Source organism: Corapipo altera, unplaced genomic scaffold (genome assembly GCF_003945725.1).
Source record: "Corapipo altera isolate COAL_440 unplaced genomic scaffold, ASM394572v1 51, whole genome shotgun sequence".
Classification (NCBI taxonomy): Eukaryota; Metazoa; Chordata; class Aves; order Passeriformes; family Pipridae; genus Corapipo; species Corapipo altera.
In genome coordinates this window covers 7599268-7618689 of record NW_020884892.1, presented here as the reverse complement: position 1 = coordinate 7618689, position 19422 = coordinate 7599268, and the positions used below count along the sequence as shown (strand labels likewise).

Below are 19422 nucleotides of genomic sequence, written 5' to 3'. Positions count from 1 at the left end.
TGGATGCTTCTGCTGCTCCAGAATTCATGTCATTGTTGAAGGAATAACCATCATTCTTGGATGAGCCCCATGCCTTTACCATATAGAAAAACCTATGTTTGATCTCTTTAACTCACAGGATCTTTACTTTTAGCCTGAACCGGCTAATCTTCTCTTACTATCTCCTGTTTTCACTTGTATTCATTTTGTCAAACTGGTTTCAGTCTCCTTTTTACTGAGAAACTACCAGACATTTTGCCCCTCTTGTAAATCTACTCCATTCTACCACTGCAAGGATCTTGTCTCCTTTCACTCCCTGTGCCTGTGATCGGTTTTGCTCATTCTTTCACCAGTTCTTCCTGGAGTGGAGTCCTGTGGTGTTTCACAGCTTCATTGCTTTTAAGTATCATTATACTGTGATAGACAGACGTTGTTGCACCACCACCAGTACACAGCCCAAGAAAGGTCCCTCTCAGAGAAATGGGAGGACCAGAGGTGTGTGTCCCTGAGGAGCTCAGTGCTAAAAAAGGAAACTCAGCTGCATCCTGGGCTGCATCACCAGCAGAATGGGGAGCAGGCTGAGGGAGGTGATTCTGCCCCTCTGCTCTGGTGAGTACTCACCTGGAGCACTGTGGGGAGTCCAACACGAGAAAGACACAGACCCATTGGAATGAGTCCAAAGGAGGGTCACAAAGTTGATCGGAGGGATGAAACATCTCTCCTGTGAAGACAGGCTGAGAGAATTGGGGCTGTTCAGCCTGGAGAAGAGAAGGCTTAGGGGACACCTTAGAGCCTTTCCAGTACCTAAAGGGTCTCCAAGACAGCTGGAGAGGGACTTTCCACAAGGGCATGGATAGGGCAAGAGGAAATGGCTTTAAACTGAAGGACGATGGATTCAGGTATTAGGAAGAAATTCTCTACTGTAAGGGTGGTGAGACACTGGAATAGGCTGCCTGAAGAGGTTACGGACGACCCATCCCTGGAAGTGTTCAAGGCCAGGCTGGATGGGGCTTTGAGCAACCTGGTCTAGTGCAACGTGTCCCTGCCCCCGGCAGGGCATCTGGAACTACACGGTCTTTAGGGTCCCTTCCAACCCAAACCATTCCATGATTCTATTACTTCCCCGGTGGGTTTTGCTTTCCGTGCCCACCCGAGCAGGGCATCCCGCGGTGCCGCCGGTGCCCTCAGCCCCCGTCGCCCCTCAGAGCGGGCCGTGATGGCCCCGCCCCTCACCCGTCACCAGGGTAACACCGCCCCGCCCTCCGCGCGTCACATCGCCCGGCGGGCCTAAGCCCCGCCTTCGCCGCGCTCCGATTGGCCGACGGTCATAGCGCCATGTCGGCATAGCGCCGCCGATTGGCCGGCGCGGCTGCGGCCCGGGCGCGCGGTCCCCGCGGGGCGGTGGCGGCCGTTGCTCATTAGCATGGCCGGGGAGCCCCCTTTCCCGCGGGGCCGTCCCGCCGCGCACCTCCGGTCCCCCCTGGACTTCCAACCCTCCCCGATCCATGCGTGGGCGCCGCCGGCCGCGGGAACTGGGCCGGGCAGCGCCGCATCTTCCCCCCCGTGAGGCGGCTGCGGGGCGCCCTGACGCGGGCAGGTAGAGCATCAGCCGCGCTCCGCTGGGCGTGCACCGCCCTTCCCCGCCCCGCCCTAGACCCCGGGCGTGAGGGCTCCGGCACTGAGCGGGGTTGGGCACGGTGCAGCGGCGACCTGGGGGCGGCGGGACGAGCTCCAGCTCCTCTGGCGTCGCGTGTGTGCGTGAGGAGCCGCGCGGAGCTCAGGGCTTCTTAAGAAGACGTTTTATTTTTTTTTTAAGGGTTTTTTTTGAGGTTTCGGAACCTCTGTCCAGGCTCCTGGGACTTGTCCCTCTTGTGGGACTCCTAGTTTTCCCATTGAGATCTCCCTTCCATTGCAAAGGAAGTGGTCTCGTTTCTGTATATACGTTTTTTCACCCCTCGCACGAAGCCCCGGTTTGGGCTATCGACGGCGAAGCTTTGGAGGAACAGCCGGGAGCAGTGACCCTCACGATGTGGACCTTTCTGGGCATCGCCTCCTTCATCTACGTGTATAAAAAGTGTGGAGACCTCATGACTTATGCTAACAAGGAGGTGCTGCTCTCCATGTTGGTATTTTTCTCCCTCGGCTTGCTGCTGTCCTACAGGTACCACTTCAGGGGGCCCCGGCAGCGGCAGCAGCAGAAGCAGAAGTCACACCTGGGGATGCTCTCTGATGTGCTCTCAGCTTTGCCGCTTGTTGGATTTTTCTGGGCCAAACCCACCCCGGGGGCTCAACAAGTCGAACAACCCAAATCCAGAAAGGTGAGTTTGATTCAGACGTGGCGCGTGGGGTCCAAGGTCCCTCTGCTCATCCCTCTGGCCACTGACCCCCTCTGCCCTGGTGAGAGAAAAGAGCTAAGAAAGGGGTGGAGAGGGTTTGTCTTTAGATTACTGGGTGTCTGATTTGTCATATTTTGTGTTAGTTTTGGATGGCAAAAGAAACAGTGAAACTGAAGTGATGCACCAAGGGTTCTGTGGAGTCAAGTCAAATGTATTTGAAGAAAGATTTGTATTAAAAGGTTATTATACTTGCAGAAAAATATCTTCAGTTGCCAGTCTGTTATAAACATGAAGGACTGGAGCATCTCTCCTTTGAGGAAAGGCTGAGCTGCTGTTCAGCCTGGAAAAGAGAAGGCTCGAAGAGGTTTCATCAATGTCTATATATACGTATATCAATGTTTGTAAATACCTGAAGGGAGAGTGCAAAGAGCCAAGACTTTTTTCATCGATGCCCAGTGACAGGACGAGAGGAGATGGGCACAGAGTGAAACATGGGATGTTTGCTCTGAAGATCCAGAAGCACTATTTACAGTGACTGAGCACTGCAACGTTGCCCAGAGAGGTGGCTGAATCTCCAACCTTGGAGGTACCCAAAACATGTCCCAGGCCAGTCTGCTCTGACCCTTCTTGAACAGGGGCTTTGAACCAGATGACCTCCAAAGACCCTTTTCAACCTCAGCCGTTCTGTGGCTCTGTGATTAGCTTCCTAATATTTGTGGATAAATCACATTTATTTAGACAACTGCAGATAGATTTACATGGAAATTATTGCTGAACTATTGCTTGTACAATAGGTGCAGGACCTGAGCTCAGACAGTCTGTTCTCTTGAGCCCAGCGTGGGCCTTGCTGTGGGATGGTGGAGAGCTGCAGTTGGTGCCTGGAGCTTAGCTGGAGTCCTGCCGTCCAAGACCATGGACAGGACATGTATATCCACTACATCTGTGGTTGGCACTGTTTGGCTACTGTCCTGTGTACTTCTGGGCGTTTTCATGTGAACACTGACCCCTTGCACTAAAGAACATGAAACTGTTTTTGGCTGCAAGTCAAAGGTTCTGGATTTTTATTTTGTTTTTTCTGGTAAAGCCTGCCTTTACCCCAATTTCTTCTATTACCTGAATTCAGATAGTTAGTTTTGCACTCCCTTGCTGCACTGTAGACATAAATATGACACTATACCACTAGAAATTCTAGTGTCAGTGTTGTTCTGGGCATTTGTTTCACTGATGCAATCATATTTTTACCACTGTCAGCACTGCAATACCAAGGCATTTGTGAAACGGTGAATTGAACTCTCTTCTACCAGCTGGAGAAATGACTTGCAGCTTTGCACTGGAATTGCCCTTACAACTTTTTTTCTCTTTGAAGTGTATGTGATTAGATGCTGTTGGGAAGGTTCTATAGCACAGCTGGTCTTCATCTTCAGGTACCAGTTTATGTGTTCATTGATGTCCAATCCGATGTATGTCAATTCTTAAAAGTTTTAAATGTAGGTGAAGGATGTTTTTCCTTATACTTTTAACTGTCAGATGACTTTTCATTTCAGGACCACTTCTTAATAACGTTTCCCAGGTAGCTGCTTCTGCTGATCCTTTTCCGTGCTGAGTATTACCATAAGCTGTTATTATGGTACTTAGGTAGGTTTAGTTACAAGTAAAATTGAAGAGAAATATGTTTTCCAGAGAAATACATTTTCCAGTAAATCTGATACCTTTTTCTTTGCAAAGTGCTAAGGCCTCCATGTGGGAGTGCTTCCCTGGCATGAAGGCATCAGTGTCTTACTTTATAGAATAAGAATATGGGTCTGCCTTGTCTTACCTTCTTTTATAGCTACTTTCAGTCTCCCTGACACTTATGTTAGTGGTTTGTCTTTGATCAACAGGGCAGTTTTAAGCAAGGGTCTTGATTTTGTTTGCAGGGATGTTGGGGTTTTTTTCTCTTCTTGTACTTTTTTTGCGTTGTAGAGTATGATGGATTTAATTTCAGACAAAACTAAACTGGAAGGTGCTCTCCACCTACTGATATTCAGTCCCTGGCTCAGAGTAGAACTAGTTCAAAGTCAGCCCTCTGACAAAGGTATGGTACAGATACATCAGCATGTGTAACTTTGTTGGCTTTGTTTTCTCAAGGGTAAAAAAGAAGTGAACTTCTCAGATGTGTATCTGACAGAGACAGCTCCAAATACAACATTATCGCCTCAATATGATCCAGAAATTATCATTGTGGGATCAGGTGTCCTTGGTTCTTCCTTGGCGACAGTGCTCTCAAGGGATGGAAGAAAGGTGACAGTGATAGAGCGGGATCTGAAAGAACCTGACAGGATAGTTGGAGAATTGTTGCAACCTGGAGGATTTAATGCTCTTCGAGACTTGGGTCTTGAAGGTAAGTGCAATTCAAAATGTATATATATGTGTAACACAACAGTTACTACACCCAATAAAGTTTTTAGTAAAAACGCACCTACGTGGAAAAATTAAGAAATAATATCTGTGCTTTACATTTGAATTAAGATCACTTGTGTATTTCCAGTTTGCCATTTTGAAAACACTTGTCTTTTAATATGTGTTTTAAGAAAATTGGACCCTGTGTAAAGAAATACCTTTAATACCCAATTAAGCTTTCTTAAAGACTTTTTTTAACTCATCTGTTGACTTATATTTTGCAGATACAGTAGAAGGTATTGATGCACAAGTGGTAAATGGTTACATAATTCATGACCTAGAGAGCAAATCAGAGGTTGAGATTCCTTATCCGACATGTGAAGATGGACGTGTGGCCAGTGGAAGATCTTTTCATCATGGCCAGTTCATCATGGGTCTCCGAAGGGCAGCTATGGCAGAGCCCAAGTGAGTCATGTTGTGAACAGCACAGTCGGGATCTAGAGATTCAAAAGTACTGTTCACAGCATCCATGAGATTCCTTAACCATTTCCCTCTGTCCCATCAGGGAGGGCTGCAATGAACAAGAGTAAGAGAAAGTAGCAGCTATAGTTACTCATCCTGCTTTCTGTAGACAAGTTCATAAGTTACATATGCATCACATATATCATATATACACCACCCTTTGGGACAAGTAACTCTTTAAACTAAGGGAATATAGGCTTTAAATATTAGGCAAGGTACTGACGCATCTGTGTGGGGGGACAGTTCATGGTTGATTCTCTTCTGCTGATTCTTGGGTTTGGCATTTTACCAGAAGCAGTGACCTCTTCTTGGTGAGCAATGCTCAGAAGTTCTTTGGCCAAGATGTGAGTGGCAAATCTGGCATAATTTCTTAGATTGTGGTTTGTGTTCAAAGGGATCTGTAAAGGTCATGTAGTCCAACCCTCCTACAAAGGGCAGGATCATGTATGTCTTCCACTGATGTTGTCAGTGATGCCAGAAATCAAGTTTTTGCATGCATGTTGCATGTTCGTTTGCTTTTTTTTGACAACAAGAAGTGGGGCAAAATAACTAAAAAGGAGCACTAAATGAAAGTAGCTCTTCCCAGTTACTAACTTGTATTTTTCAGAATCCGGAAGACGCTTTTTTTTCATAATGAAAAGAAAAATTTGTGTTTGGTATTTTCTCTTAACTGTTTTCTTTCTTTTATAGAAGAGGTGAGAAGGAAAAATTTATTGAAACAATTCTAGATGCTGTTTTCTGTGTGATTTTTTTTCATGTTGTCTTTTTTCCCACCTAAATAATTTTTTCCCCGAAAAATATGATAAATGCCGTATGTCCCCTCACAAGGGAAATATGGCATTATCATATTTTTACCTAACATGTCTTTATTCTGAGCTGGAAAATTGCTCTCTCTTATCATATCTGTTATATGAATTACTAAAAGCAGCATTAAAAGTTAACAGCTCTGTAGTACGGTTAAAATTAATAGCAATCGTGTTCACTAGCTCTGAAGACTAAAGCCTTCTTGTTGAAGCTACAAGTTCAGTGAAATTTGGTTACCTGCTTGTTCAACTTGCAGAAAACTCCAGTAGCTGTACAGAGTCTTGGAAGCAAAAACTTAAAAATACTAATGTTTGTGACTTGAATTAAATTCTTTCCTCTTTTTCTACACACTCATTAATGTCTGTTTTGTGTATGCTTGTCTGCCATTTGAATTGCAGCATTGAAAACTATGTGTTTAGATAGAGGAAGGAACAAGAACTCTTAATAGTGCCATGAAGTTTTGTTTTTCATCTCTAAGCTTGTGAAAATACAGGGTATAATTATTACTGATTAATATCTCCTCTTTATAAGTACTAGGCAATATGAATTCATTTCAGATGAGTAAAATTAATTTTTCAGGGTAAGAGGTAGGGGATCATAAATTTGTAACAGTAAACTAATTCTGTATAATTATAAACTGATTTATATTGGGTGTGAACCAGAAAAAGAAGTGAGCATTTACATAGGTAACTGAAATGACAACTATAAAAGAAATTTAGAGCTGATAGGATCTGCAGAGCTCTGTTTCACTGTCATGCTGCTGCGCTCCCTTGCTGTTGAAGTTTGTCAGTGTGCTCACACTTAACCATTCATGTTTTGTTACAGCCACAGTGCCTGTTGCCTGGCAAATCAAGCCAGTCATGATCTGTTCTGAAATTTCCATGCTGGATGGCATGTAGAAAAGACATAAATTGAACTGTTTGTGTTCCTTCTGAGAGCCTGAAATAGCAAGCTCTTATATTCGCATGTGGACTTTTAGCTTAGTTCTCCAAGTCTTGGAATTTCACCTAGATAGGGAGTATTTGTGAGGGAGAGACAGTGTCCCATTTTGAACTGCTAAGTCTGAAGTGCTGTGATCAAGTCTAACAACTCAAACCCAACAAGGGATGTAAATTTGCAGAGATTTAATTTCTGAACCCGAAAGAGCTCTGGTTGGGAGGCAGAAGAAAGGGACGCTTCCTTCAAAGAGAAGTGTCTGCAGAACTTTAAAAGCATGATTAGCAAAAAAAAACCCCCAAACCAATACCAAATGTATCCTGAATTCCTGAGTTACCAACCTAGACATCTGTATCCTAAACAGGTTAGATTAGTTTGGACTGTTCTGAGAATTAGATGCCTCACTTTTATCTAGTGTACATGTTAAGTATTTAGGTGCTGCTGATCTTGCTCTTTAATTCTCCTTGGAGAATTAAGCTGTCAGCAGTTCCCACCACTTCACTGGGATGACTCAGTCAGCTGCCAGATTTCTGACCACTATTAGATGTGAAACTCCTCTCAGCATCTCCCACTTGGCCATGAAGCACCTGAAGCACAGCTGGGGATTCTGCTTAGTGGCAGGGTGTTTAAGATAAGCACACAGTTTTTAGAATATTCAGGTATCAAACCAAAGGTAATGTTGAACTGAAATTAATGACCAACACCTTTTGACATTTAATCTGGCTTCAGAAAGTGGCAAGAACACTTCCTTGCAAGTTTTAAAGAAATTGTGTTGGCAGAGACAAGATTAGTGAAAATTTGGTTTTTCTTCAATGTCTAGAGCCTTGAAATGTTGGCATCATTAATCCTCTTCTGTTTTAACCCCTCCATTTCAGTGCAAAATTCATTGAGGGGACTGTGTTGCAGTTGCTTGAGGAAGATGACTGTGTGGTGGGTGTTCAATACAAGGACAAAGAAACTGGAGACACTAAGGTAAGACAGTTTTCTGTTATGATCTTTGTTAAACTGTTGAGAAAATTGAGGGTTGATTTATATATATAATTTTTTTAAAACTTGTGTTTCAGAGCACTGGTGCAGAAATAATGCAGTTATCAAGAAAGCAAAAGCTTTAATAAAGAGAGATTACTTTCTAGTAAATACAGTCCTGGAATTCTCCTTGTAACTTGTTATGCAGCTTCTGTTTTCAGTGTCTCTGGAGAATTCAGTTCATTATTTGTTTCAATATTCGTATGTCTAGAGTTTAAAATCTTTTGAGAGTTCCTGGTGAAAAAAACCCGTTATATTAGGATTTGTGGTTTGACTGTGTGTAATGGTCTACATTTCCACATATACATCCATTAGCTAGTGGGGGACTGAAAATAAGTTACCTCTTCATAGCGAAAGCTCTGTCCAGTCATTTCTTGGATGACAGAGAGTTCTGGCCAATTTTAGTTGTATCACTGATTTGATTAACGTTCTTTGCATCAACTAATGCTAAATTGCTGACTAAATGTGAAACTGTGTGAACTTAAAAAGTTTAGGAAAGACCAGTCTGGATAGAACCTCTGTGCTGAAGTTGTAGGTATACTGCCTATTCTCTAGAAAAAAATCAAATTTTTAAGCTTCTTTGTTGACTTTGACATTCCTTTGCTGTCTAATGTTATGTAGGCAGTGTGTTCAGATGTGCTGTGATGGGGAAGATGGGACTCTCCTGCCTATGCCCTGCTGCCCTTCATAGTACATGGAGAAAGTTCCTGAGTAGCTGGAGGATCCTGCCCTGAGCATTAACAATATCTTTCATACTTAAGGAATAGTAGCATAAAACCATATGTGAGAGAGCCTTTTAAAAGTACTTACCAAAGCCGTGAGAGAGCAAGCTGGTTTTAGACTCGCCTCAGGCAAATGGCATTTCAGCCCACTTGATGGCAAAGTACTGCAAGTAGGAAGCTGTAAGAGAGAGGTTACAACGTCCTTGACCCCTCTTGAGGTAGCTGGAGGAGGAAGGAGTTCCAAGTCCTGTTCATTGGTCTGTCTTACATGTAATGTAAAATGAACAAAACCATTTTAGGAAATCCACTCTAATAGAATAAGCCATTGAATCACAGATGGGTGTGAGAAAGACAGGGAGTTTGGAGAGGAGGATGTTTTTTGGGGGGAGAAGGGTGGGGTTTTTGGTGTTTTGTTTTGTTTTTTTTTTCCTCAAATCCAATTGGCTTTATGATCCAGCAACATATAGGGGTCTTTTTGTTTTATTTTGTTTGAGCAGTGGAAAAAGATAATGCATATTTTACTTTGCATTTTGAATTTTGTTTTTAAGGTTCTTGCATTTATGGATGTTGTTACTGTAATTTTAAGCATGACTGACTTCACCAGCAGTAGAGTGACCTGTGTTTTAACCTGTGTAGTTCCTGAGAGCATAGGTGTTGTTTCTATCTGTATACTGGAGATAAACAAGCTCATGTTTTGCTCTGAATGCTGAAGTTCAGTGGCTAGAAAGAGCTGTTTCATTTGCTGCCTTAGAACTCCTTTGATTTTAGAAATCTAGTGTAAGAAATTTCAATTAAACATTTCTTCATAGCTACGTTTCCCTACCTGTGAGTTCTTACAGCTCTTAGTTGAGTAATAAAACAAAACCCAAGGCTGTTTACATTCCTTAACCTGCTTTCATAAAGAAAGGAGGCTGATCTGTGTTGTGTGTCTGCGTTTTTCTGTTCTCTCCATCCCTCTTGTCCACTACAAAAAGAGATTTTTATTCTCTTAAATGAGGTTTACATTAGACAGTGTGCTAAAAGTCAACTTACAAAATTTATCAAAGCCAGGCAGCTGAATAGACTCCAGGTTTAGTATGTTGACTGTGGAAAAATTGTAGCATGAATGTTCAGCTCATTAGACACCAGGGAACCCATATAGGCAGGTGACTTTGGTCTCGTTGCAGGAGTAATTAGCTTGCAGTCATCCTATCTGGGAATCCATAGGGAAGAGGTTTCATTAGCTCTACTCAGGAGCTCACTTCTGTAAGCACAGACACTGTAAAACGTGTGTTATTTTACTCAGATCTACTCTCATCTGATTTTGTCCAACTTCCCCTCACACAGCAAAAGATGTTACGGTTTGTGTGACCAAGTGGAGTTGGACTTGATGATCCTTGTGAGTCCCTCCCAGCTCAGGATATTCTATGATTCTGTGAAGTGACAGAGTCCATTCTGATGCTGGAGGCAAGTGCTCCTGGAGTAACCCATTCACATAGTGCCTCACCAGATGCTTCCATCCAATAGTAAAAGTTTTCCTGGGAGTACTAATGAAACACAGCATGCCTTTTTTTGTCTCGTTACTTACATCCTGAAAGCTTAGAAGGAAAACTGTATTTTACTGCTTCTGCCAAGCATATGAGATTACTGAAGGCCAAAGACTAATGCTTAGTGTAAATCTATTGTCATTTGAAGTTCAATTACTGAATATATTGACATTGAGAAAGCTGCAGGTAGAAGGGAACATCTACTCACATTTGTATTTTGTCTATATACACTATTTGTTATAGCTCCTCAGTATACTGGGAACTGCTCAGAGTTCCTTGCTTGGTCTTTGAAAGAGAATCCTATATGCTTACTGCATATCAGTTTGTTAAACTTTGGTTTGGTTTTCTTCAGTTGCTTATGCATGGTTCTTTAATTTAAAATTTCTTTTTTTTTTTCTTTTGAAGAGCATTACAGGCTGAAGGGAGAAATTACTCCTCTTTCTTGTCTTTTTTTCTTATCCAAGTTCCTACACTGTTCCCATAACTGTGTTATCTGAATGCATGTCTAAAAAAGCTGGAATATATCATTAAATGAGCTTTTAGAGGAAGTAGGTATGAAAAAGAGGGAGGCAAAAAATACTGTATTTCTTAATACGTATGTTGTTAGTATAGTCTGTGATCCTCTTAGATGTTTATTGTTTTGTAGAACATGTAATGTACAATTGCAAAGGAGAGCTTGAGTTGCTTCTCACTGTTCTGAAGCAAAACTGACAGTGTCAAATCTTTATTTTTTTTCTTCATGCTGCAGGAACTTCATGCACCACTTACAGTTGTAGCTGATGGACTTTTTTCCAAGTTTAGGAAAAACTTGATATCCAGTAAAGTTACTGTTTCATCCCATTTTGTTGGTTGCATTTTGAAGGTAACTTTTATGCATAATACTATATAAGCCGGTATGCTACTGCTTCTTTATGTGAGTCTGAATTTCACTGAATTTGTTGTTGTTTATTACCTTTTCCAACAGAATCAATTAGAACTCTGCTTTTAGATATTTTTCCAGTTGTTCTGTCAGTTTCTGTGTCCCTTTGAGGAGTGCTTGGAAATTTTGATCTTTGTTTTCCTCTATGAAATTGTTGATGCATCCGCCATCCCAGCTCTAGGATAGTTGAACTTACTATATGAGACTTCATGTTTGATATAGTTACAGATCATATTTTCAACTCTTAAAACACTTTAAACTATCTGTGAGCCAGCTTTGGCTTTGTTTTTTGTGTTTTAAGGTAGATATTGTGGTTAAATTTAGATTTCTGTTTTTAAGAGTGGAGTATAGTGCTAATCTTAAACATATTGTTGAACAGGGGAAGGTTTAAAAAAATGTATAGATATTCCACATAGCTAGTTTAAACTGAGCACTGAATTCACTAGACCAGTTCACAGAAATTTATTTTTAGACAGACAGCAACATTTCAGCATCTTATGTAAGGCAGTGCTATGTGCACTATTAGTGCTGTGTCTTATTTAGCACTAAGCTCTGGAACAGAAGTGGGCACCAGTGTAAACCTGGAACCCAGTTTGTAAAATTGTTACCCTGGATATAGGGGCTTTGACAGGTTTGTGAAAGATACTGGTACCTAAGATGGTGACACTCCTTTTTTCACAATACTTAGAGTATTTGTTCAGGGGGTGGAAATCATGCTGGCAGCTGTGACTGAAACCACCTACAGTTTATACTCTAGAATACCCAAACTGTGCTCCTGCCTGAAGGTGTGTGGTACCTTGTAAACAGGTACCTATTTGCCTTCAGGATGTATAAACTTGAAGAGAGAAGGTGGTGTCCTGGTTTTGGACTGGGAATCTGGGTTGGTAGCTGGGTGGTTGGAGAACCCAGGTAGAAGTCCTGGCTGGGTCTTACACTCTGTGACTGCTGCAAAAAATAATTAAGGGAGCAAAAAATCATTAAGGGAGAATGAACCAAAATTAACAGAATTTTCACTGTACTGGGGACACTGACTTGGAGGAACTTCAGCATTTTTTGGGTCCCTGACTCAGTTAGCACCACTCAAGTTTGTCTAGTTTTGGAATCTTGTTTAAGACCTCACTAGGTAGGACCCTATGGTTCTTCCTCCATTGATGTCTCCATGTAGTTGTGTTCAGACTAGTGCATTTCTTTCCCTCCCACCACTTTCTTTATGAAAAGAAAACAGAATGATCTTACCAAAAACTACTACACTGATTGTATTACAGGTTTTCAATGGCATGCATTAAATGTTGATGAGGTATTCAAATGAAATGTATAAAGTAGTATATATTCTAGTAAATATTAAAATGTATTGGCAAAAGAATTGTTACTACACTGAAGTTCAGAACTTTCTTTTTGAAAACACTTAATTTAAGAGACAAATAACACAAATTTAACATGATACAGAATTTTATTTTAAAGTATTTTAGAAAATTATTTTGTATGTCTGACATTTAGTATCCTGTCATTAATCAGTCTCAGTCTTTCTCCCTCTTCTTTCCTTTTTAAGGATTCACCACAGTTTAAAGCTAATTATGCTGAACTTGTTTTAGCTAAGACAAGTCCAGTGCTAATCTATAAGATTTCTTCAACGGAGACTCGGGTCCTTGTTGATATTCGAGGGGAAATGCCCAAAAATTTAAAAGAATACATGATTGAGAACATTCATCCACAACTGCCTGGTGAGTCTAGAAAGATTTCTAGATAATTGTCACATTTAAATATGCCCCAAAAAAGACACATTTCATTGAATCCATTGAACTGTGTGGGCTTTTCCATGTGCGTGGTTACTGGTCCAGTAACCGTAACCCTTCCTCGCTTCCACATCACGCAGTTTATTCAGCTCACATTGGTGAGGTTGGCAATCCAGAAGGATTAGATCTCTAAGGAGAGGTTAAAATAGGTTACGTACAAGTTATTTTTGACTTAGTCTAAGTACTGTAACTAAAATATTTGGTTATTGCAGATCATTTAAAGGAACCGTTCTTAATAGCAGTTCAGAATGACCGTTTGAGGACTATGCCAGCCAGCTTCTTGCCTCCTTCAGCTGTAAACAAGAAAGGTGTGTTCTAGTTTTAACTGGAATGTTTGTATTGATGCCTGACTTTAAATCAATGCTTCTTTTATCTCTGAGTTTAATTTACTCAGTTGCTCAAGCTTATACAGAAAACTTATAAGAAAACTTCATTTAAAAAAAAAAAAAAGGAAATTAAGAGTGTGTGTGTTTGTGCTTTTTGACACATGTACATGTATACCTGTGGGGAAAAAATAGCTTGACCTTGATCATGTTAAAACACTTTTAAGCTTGTTAATTTAAAGACATACTTTTTGGTTTTTTGCTTTGTTTTTTCTTTTTTAATTTCTAGTGTTATTCATCTTATTTTCTGGTGGGAATGAATTCCTAGTATATTTGATTTTTTTTTTTTTTTTTAATTGAGGGCTTGAGTTCTAAGATTCTGTAATGGCCATGCAGTATCCCATTGTTTTTTCTCTTCTACCTAGGTGTTCTTCTTTTAGGAGATGCATATAATATAAGACACCCTCTAACTGGTGGAGGAATGAGTGTTATTTTAAATGATGTTAAAATATGGAGAAGTTTGCTCCAGGATATTCCAGACCTTTATGAAGATTCTGAAGTTCTTAAGGTGATTCTTTATTTTGGATTTTAGGCAGCTTTTGCTGCAATTCAGTGACACACTTGTAAGTTTTCTGCAACTCAGGCAAGTAAGTTTTCAAAGCAGTTTTCAAAGGTTTGGATAGAATAATTAGAAACCAGGGATTCAGCAGGGGAGCTGTGCTTTGGGAGTGCTGTGACTGTGTGGCAAAAAGCAGTTTCCAACCTGTGCTTACAGACCTGCTGTATTTTACTTAAGGAGACTGGTGTGCTGTGTCCAGTCAAAATGCTTTGCTAATATAAACTGATATTCCAGTCTTAGTAGTGTATTTGTATCCAGATTGGTCCTAAATGTGGTGGATTTGGACCATTACACTTGTGTGAGTGGAACTTAGAGAATAATGAGCTTGTGTACCAAGTCTTTCAAGACACATCTCAGTGCTCCACGAGCCTCTTGCCCGCTGAATTAATCTCACAGTAGTAAGTCAGAAGACATCCTTCTTTCCCAGGATCAGCACCATCAGTGTTCAAGCAAGGTTTATTTTTTCAGTGAAATTTAAACTCACAATTCTCATGAGTAGATAATAAGAGCTCTTATTTATTTGTTTACTGCTTTTGATCAGGTTAGGCATATTGTCTTGGCTAAATTACAGATTATAATTATAGACTACAAACAGGTGATTCAAAAGTGTATTTGAAAATTGAGAAGCACTTAGAGGGACCCTGAATGTCAGGACAGTTCAGGACTTACCTGATCAAATGCAGATACTTAGCTAGTCACCTCAGACTTCCAGTTATTTCCTACTTATTATCAGTCAACTGAGAGAACTAGGTGAGTTCCTTCAAGTTCCAACCTACCCCAGCCACCTACTCTAGGATGCATGCTCTGGAACTACCTTTTTTTCCCCCTATATTTAGTGTAAGAGGAACCTAAACTGGTTCGAAGTTTCCAAACTTCAACAAGTTTCCAAAATTCCTTAATGAGTTCACTTTGAACTGATCTAGCACATTACTTAATCCACTCTGCATTTCCATGAGCATGACTTTTGCCACCTCTTTGGAAATCTTTTGAATGCTCTTCCATTTTACTGACTTTGTTTTTGTTTTTCCATTTTTCAGGCAAAAAGAACATTTTACTGGTCAAGAAAAAAATCTCATTCTTTTGTAGTGAATGTTCTTGCCCAGGCACTTTATGAACTCTTTGCTGCCAGAGATGGTAAATATATTTTAACGATAATCTCTGACTAATTACAACTTGATAAATAAATATGCCTGGGGAAGGGATGTGTTTGACCATGCATCCATGTGTTTGTGTGTGTATATGAAATATAAATATGTATGTATATTGATATATATTAAAAATATATTAATCAAAGGATTTTAATAAGTTAGCTCATGTTCTCTGCCTAATGGTTTAGTTCTATTGTGATGTAAACTGAGTTTTAGCAATGTGAAGGCAAGTCTGAAGTTAGTATTAAAAAAAACAAACCCCAAAAGCGAAGAAAAACCCCACAATCAAAGAAAAAAGTAGGAAGCACTTTTTCTTGTGTCAGTTAATGCAAAAATATGTAGATATTCTGTAAGGATATCCTTTCCTTAAATAAAACCATCTCAAAATCCAGCTGAATTGAACAGAACAACAGCTACCAAAGTCCTGGATTTAATGTTGTGTAGGCAGAAAAATTTTCTTGTATGTGTTGAATATATTTATTGAGTCATTTTAATTCATTTTGTAGATTCCTTGCATCAGCTAAAGACAGCCTGTTTCCATTACTTCAGACTTGGAGGAGAATGTGTCTCAGGTCCTGTTGGATTGCTCTCTGTGTAAGTTCACTGTGCTGTCAGTAGTTAATGTGAAGGGGGCTGAGCACTGTGAGCCCCTGTGAGATCTGCACCGGGAGAATGGCCCACACCAGCCTGTGTAATTAAGATTATACTAAGGGTTGGAACCTTATTAGAAACTGTCTTTAAATGCTGACTTTTTTTTCCCTTTCTTTCTGTGTAAAGAAGGCCACCAAAAGCTGAAGAGAAGTTAGTGTAGGTAGCACAGGAGTTTGAATGAGGTGGAGGGGTCCAGACCAACAGATTAGCTGCTGGAGACATTCCCTACTAGACAAGTTGAGAATAGTGAAGGGTGAGGCCTCTTATAAAAGGTTGTAAGGAACAGGGAAATCTCTAGCTTTGAAGGTATTTGAATGACCCCTCAGAAACTAATGAATGCACAGTAAATCATACTACTCTGAACATGTGAGAGAATGTGTGCTTTTATATTTCTCCTTTTGGAATGAGAGCTGAAACTGAAGAGCCTGTTGAGAATATTCTTCCAAGGGATGATAAAGGCAGACACAGAGTACTGGAAAAGAGAAAGCAGCAGGCTGTGTTGGCTGTGCTGTAGAAGTGACCAGGAGGAGTGTGGAGTGTGAAGCAGCTGCAAGAGAACCAAGTTTGTAATTTTTAGTTGAGGTGGCAGGACCAGAGCTGCCTAAATCAGAAGGGGGGGTGTTATCTTGAGTGAGATCTCTATTTGTAAAATGAAAATTTGTCAGTGCTTTCTGACTCTGTTTATTTAGCTGGGGTTTTTTTTTGTTTTTTTTTTTTTTAATGCAGGTTATCTCCTAAACCAATGGTACTGATTGGCCACTTCTTTGCTGTGGCTTTATACGCCGTTTATTTTTGCTTTAAGTCAGAGTCCTGGATCACCACACCTCGAGCAGTTTTCAGTAGTGGAGCTGTTCTTTACCGGAGCTGCTCTATAATATTTCCACTTATTTACTCTGAAATGAAGTATTTAGTCTACTAAAATCCAGGGGAAAACGACCGGAGGAAAAAAACAAGGAAATCACAATGCCTTCAAAATCTTTGGACGTGTACTATTTAATATTGTATTATGTTTTCTTCTCTTCAAAATGCAATTTCCTTGATAAGGATTTAACTTAATTTTGGTTTTGTGGTTATATACATATATATTATATGTAAATACTCTTTTCTTTGCAATTTAAGTTCAAAAAGGAGTTAGCTGTTTACAAAGACCATAATTAAGTGTTAACACGTGGTAGATAATTGCCAGTTTTGACAGAATTTCTTTCCTTGCTTTACCCATTGCTGAGTGCACCACTAATATTAATAAACTGAGAAGTGAGAACTGTAAACCATATGCTGCTATTATCCTTCATGCTTTTTCTGTTCAGTAGTTCTATAGACTGTTTCTTTATTACTGTGAAGTATTGTAACCTTCTTGAATTGGGTTATTTTGTTAGGATTTGCCTCTGTTCTGTTTCAGTTGCAGGTGAGATACTGCCTGTTGGCACTTAAAAGGACATTGTAAAGGATGTCAAGTTTTGATGTGTCACCATATCTTTAACTTCAGTCATTGTTGCCAGTACCATGTTGCTCTTCTGAATTCATTCTTTACACTGGAATTTATTTAAACAAGTAATAATCAAACTATAGCTGTGTTGGCTACTGCAGTGCACTCAGGTACTGAAAGCACATGTTTTTTGGAAATTTCTTCCTATCTCACTTCCTTTTAAAACCTTGGGAGTTTGGATTTGTGTGTGCAACTGAAGTTGAACACTACCACAAACTGAAGCACAGCAACAAACTTTATCCACTGAAACAAATTCAGTCTGGGCTATTTCCAGTAGAGAGTAATCTTTAATATTACTTCTAAAAATTAATGAGAAGTACCATGAAAGTGTCCTTTTAATACTTGGAGTATGGTGGGATTATTTTTCCTGTAGGAATTGCTGCATGCTACTAAAAAGTTCATATCTATTCCTGTTGGTCACTATTCCTCTCAATGTTCTCATTATCAGTGTGCTTTCCTCTGTTCTTGTGTGTCTGCATTTTACTTTGCCTTTTCTGTGTTTGACTTGGGGATGGCTCCACTCTTGGCTTGCCTAAACAATCACACTTGGGTGCAGCCAACAGTCTGGGAAACAGTAACAGATTTTGTTCTTCTATACTGGTGAAACTGTGACTCTATCTTGAAAATGGCATCTTGCATAAGCTGTGTATAAACACATTTTATCTTGGACTGTGAAAAAAATCTGTGGAGAGACTTTATTTAGTATTTTTATTTGATGAATATGACCTGTTCTTTTCCAGAAGCAAAAGTATGTATATTTTTCTAACCATGATCACTTTTGATACCCTCTTGAAATTACACCCATCATGAATATGTCTATGTTTAAACTTTAGGGTAAAGTACTAATATTTTCAAATATCATTATATATGGTAACTAAATGATGCCCCTTTAAGGGTACACAAAGTTTGCAGAATTTATACAAGTGTTTTCAAAATTTGTGACAATTTTGAAAATATTGATTAATTTTACATTTTCTATTTTTTTATATTATTTGCAGTCAGTCTCTTTAAAGTCAAGGATAAAAAGTCTTGAGCCAAATACACCTCCTCAGCTTACTTAAATAAAAAGTTACAATATATGTAGATTATTTCTGTTGTGTATCTCTGGTTAATGAGTTTTGTTCAATCCTAATTGATCAGGAAATATGAGTGTGCTTAAATTTGCATGTATGTGTAAGGACTTTTTTCTTTTCTTTTCTTGAATTTGGTGCCTGGTTAAGTCTCTTGATGATTAGGGTAACAATCACTTATTGGAAATTACTGGGGGAAGAGACAAATTTTGCGCATGTGTGTGTGAGAAGGGCCAACCTGAAAACAAGACCCATGAAATGGCTACGTGCCTTGTCCTCAGGACAAGATGAAGGCCTTATGTTGAAGTATCAAACCAGCTGGGATCATTGTGACACCAAGCAACACAGGGTGTGCTTCTAACTGAAGTTACTGATGAGTTGGTTTCAGGTGGTGTTGGCCAGGCACCTACTCTGGTTGGTGGCTGCAGCAGCACTTTGCCCTGCTGAAGAAGAGTCATAGGGCAGAATTTCCAGCTGTGTTCCATAGTCCCTGACTGCAGAGATTTTCTTATGGATGCAGAGGGATGTTGGCGGGGGTGGAGGGGAAGGCATGAAAGGCATAAAAGCAGTTCTTGAGTCAGCTGAGAGTTAGAATAAAGCTGGCAGTGCGTGGGCAATGTCTGTAGGTAAAATGGCCAGAAATGGAATCCAACAGCAGCTCATGCTAAGCCACAGTATGGTCATAGGCAGATGGTCTGTAAGAACCCTGATTTTCATTTTCTACGCCTATATGCAGCAAAGTGAAGCAACGTGCCAGGAAAGTTGTGTCACAGGCATGGTTCAGAATCTGAGAGGAGCACAACACACATGTGTTTGATGCAACTTGAGTTGTCCATGTATCTACCAACTCTGAAGAGGTTGGTTCTAAGGATTTGTACCCTGCAACATTTAATAGCGTCCCATGTCCTCAATTAAGTGTTGTGGGCACAGGAGTTGTGTGTTGTACGTGTGGTTATCCCTCTGCTCCAAGACTGGTGCAGCTGCAGCTAAGGGAGATAGCAGAAGGAGCAAGAGAAGTAGCTACCTAGTGGTGAGATAGTAGGTTTGAGATCGTAGGTGTTCACATTGTGCAGGAGTATGAAAACTTGCTCGTGGTGGAGAGGAAAGAGGAAACAGTGTCATGGAATCATAGAATCGTCAAGGTTGGAGAAGACCTCCAAGAGACCAACCTTTGACCGAACAC

At 40.4% G+C, this 19422-nt stretch overlaps 1 protein-coding gene across 1 annotated transcript; it reads left to right on the top strand.

The window, feature by feature from the left end:
* The first annotated feature begins 1610 nt into the window (after positions 1-1610).
* Positions 1611-18257, top strand: SQLE (squalene epoxidase). The gene is made up of 11 exons (XM_027645681.1): positions 1611-2297; positions 4443-4695; positions 4979-5159; positions 7832-7928; positions 10979-11092; positions 12699-12870; positions 13155-13250; positions 13691-13833; positions 14922-15018; positions 15539-15626; positions 16410-18257. The coding sequence occupies exons 1-11, from the start codon at positions 2007-2009 to the stop codon at positions 16600-16602; spliced, it is 1725 nt and encodes a 574-aa protein (XP_027501482.1). The 5' UTR covers positions 1611-2006; the 3' UTR covers positions 16603-18257.
* The last annotated feature ends 1165 nt before the right edge of the window (positions 18258-19422 follow it).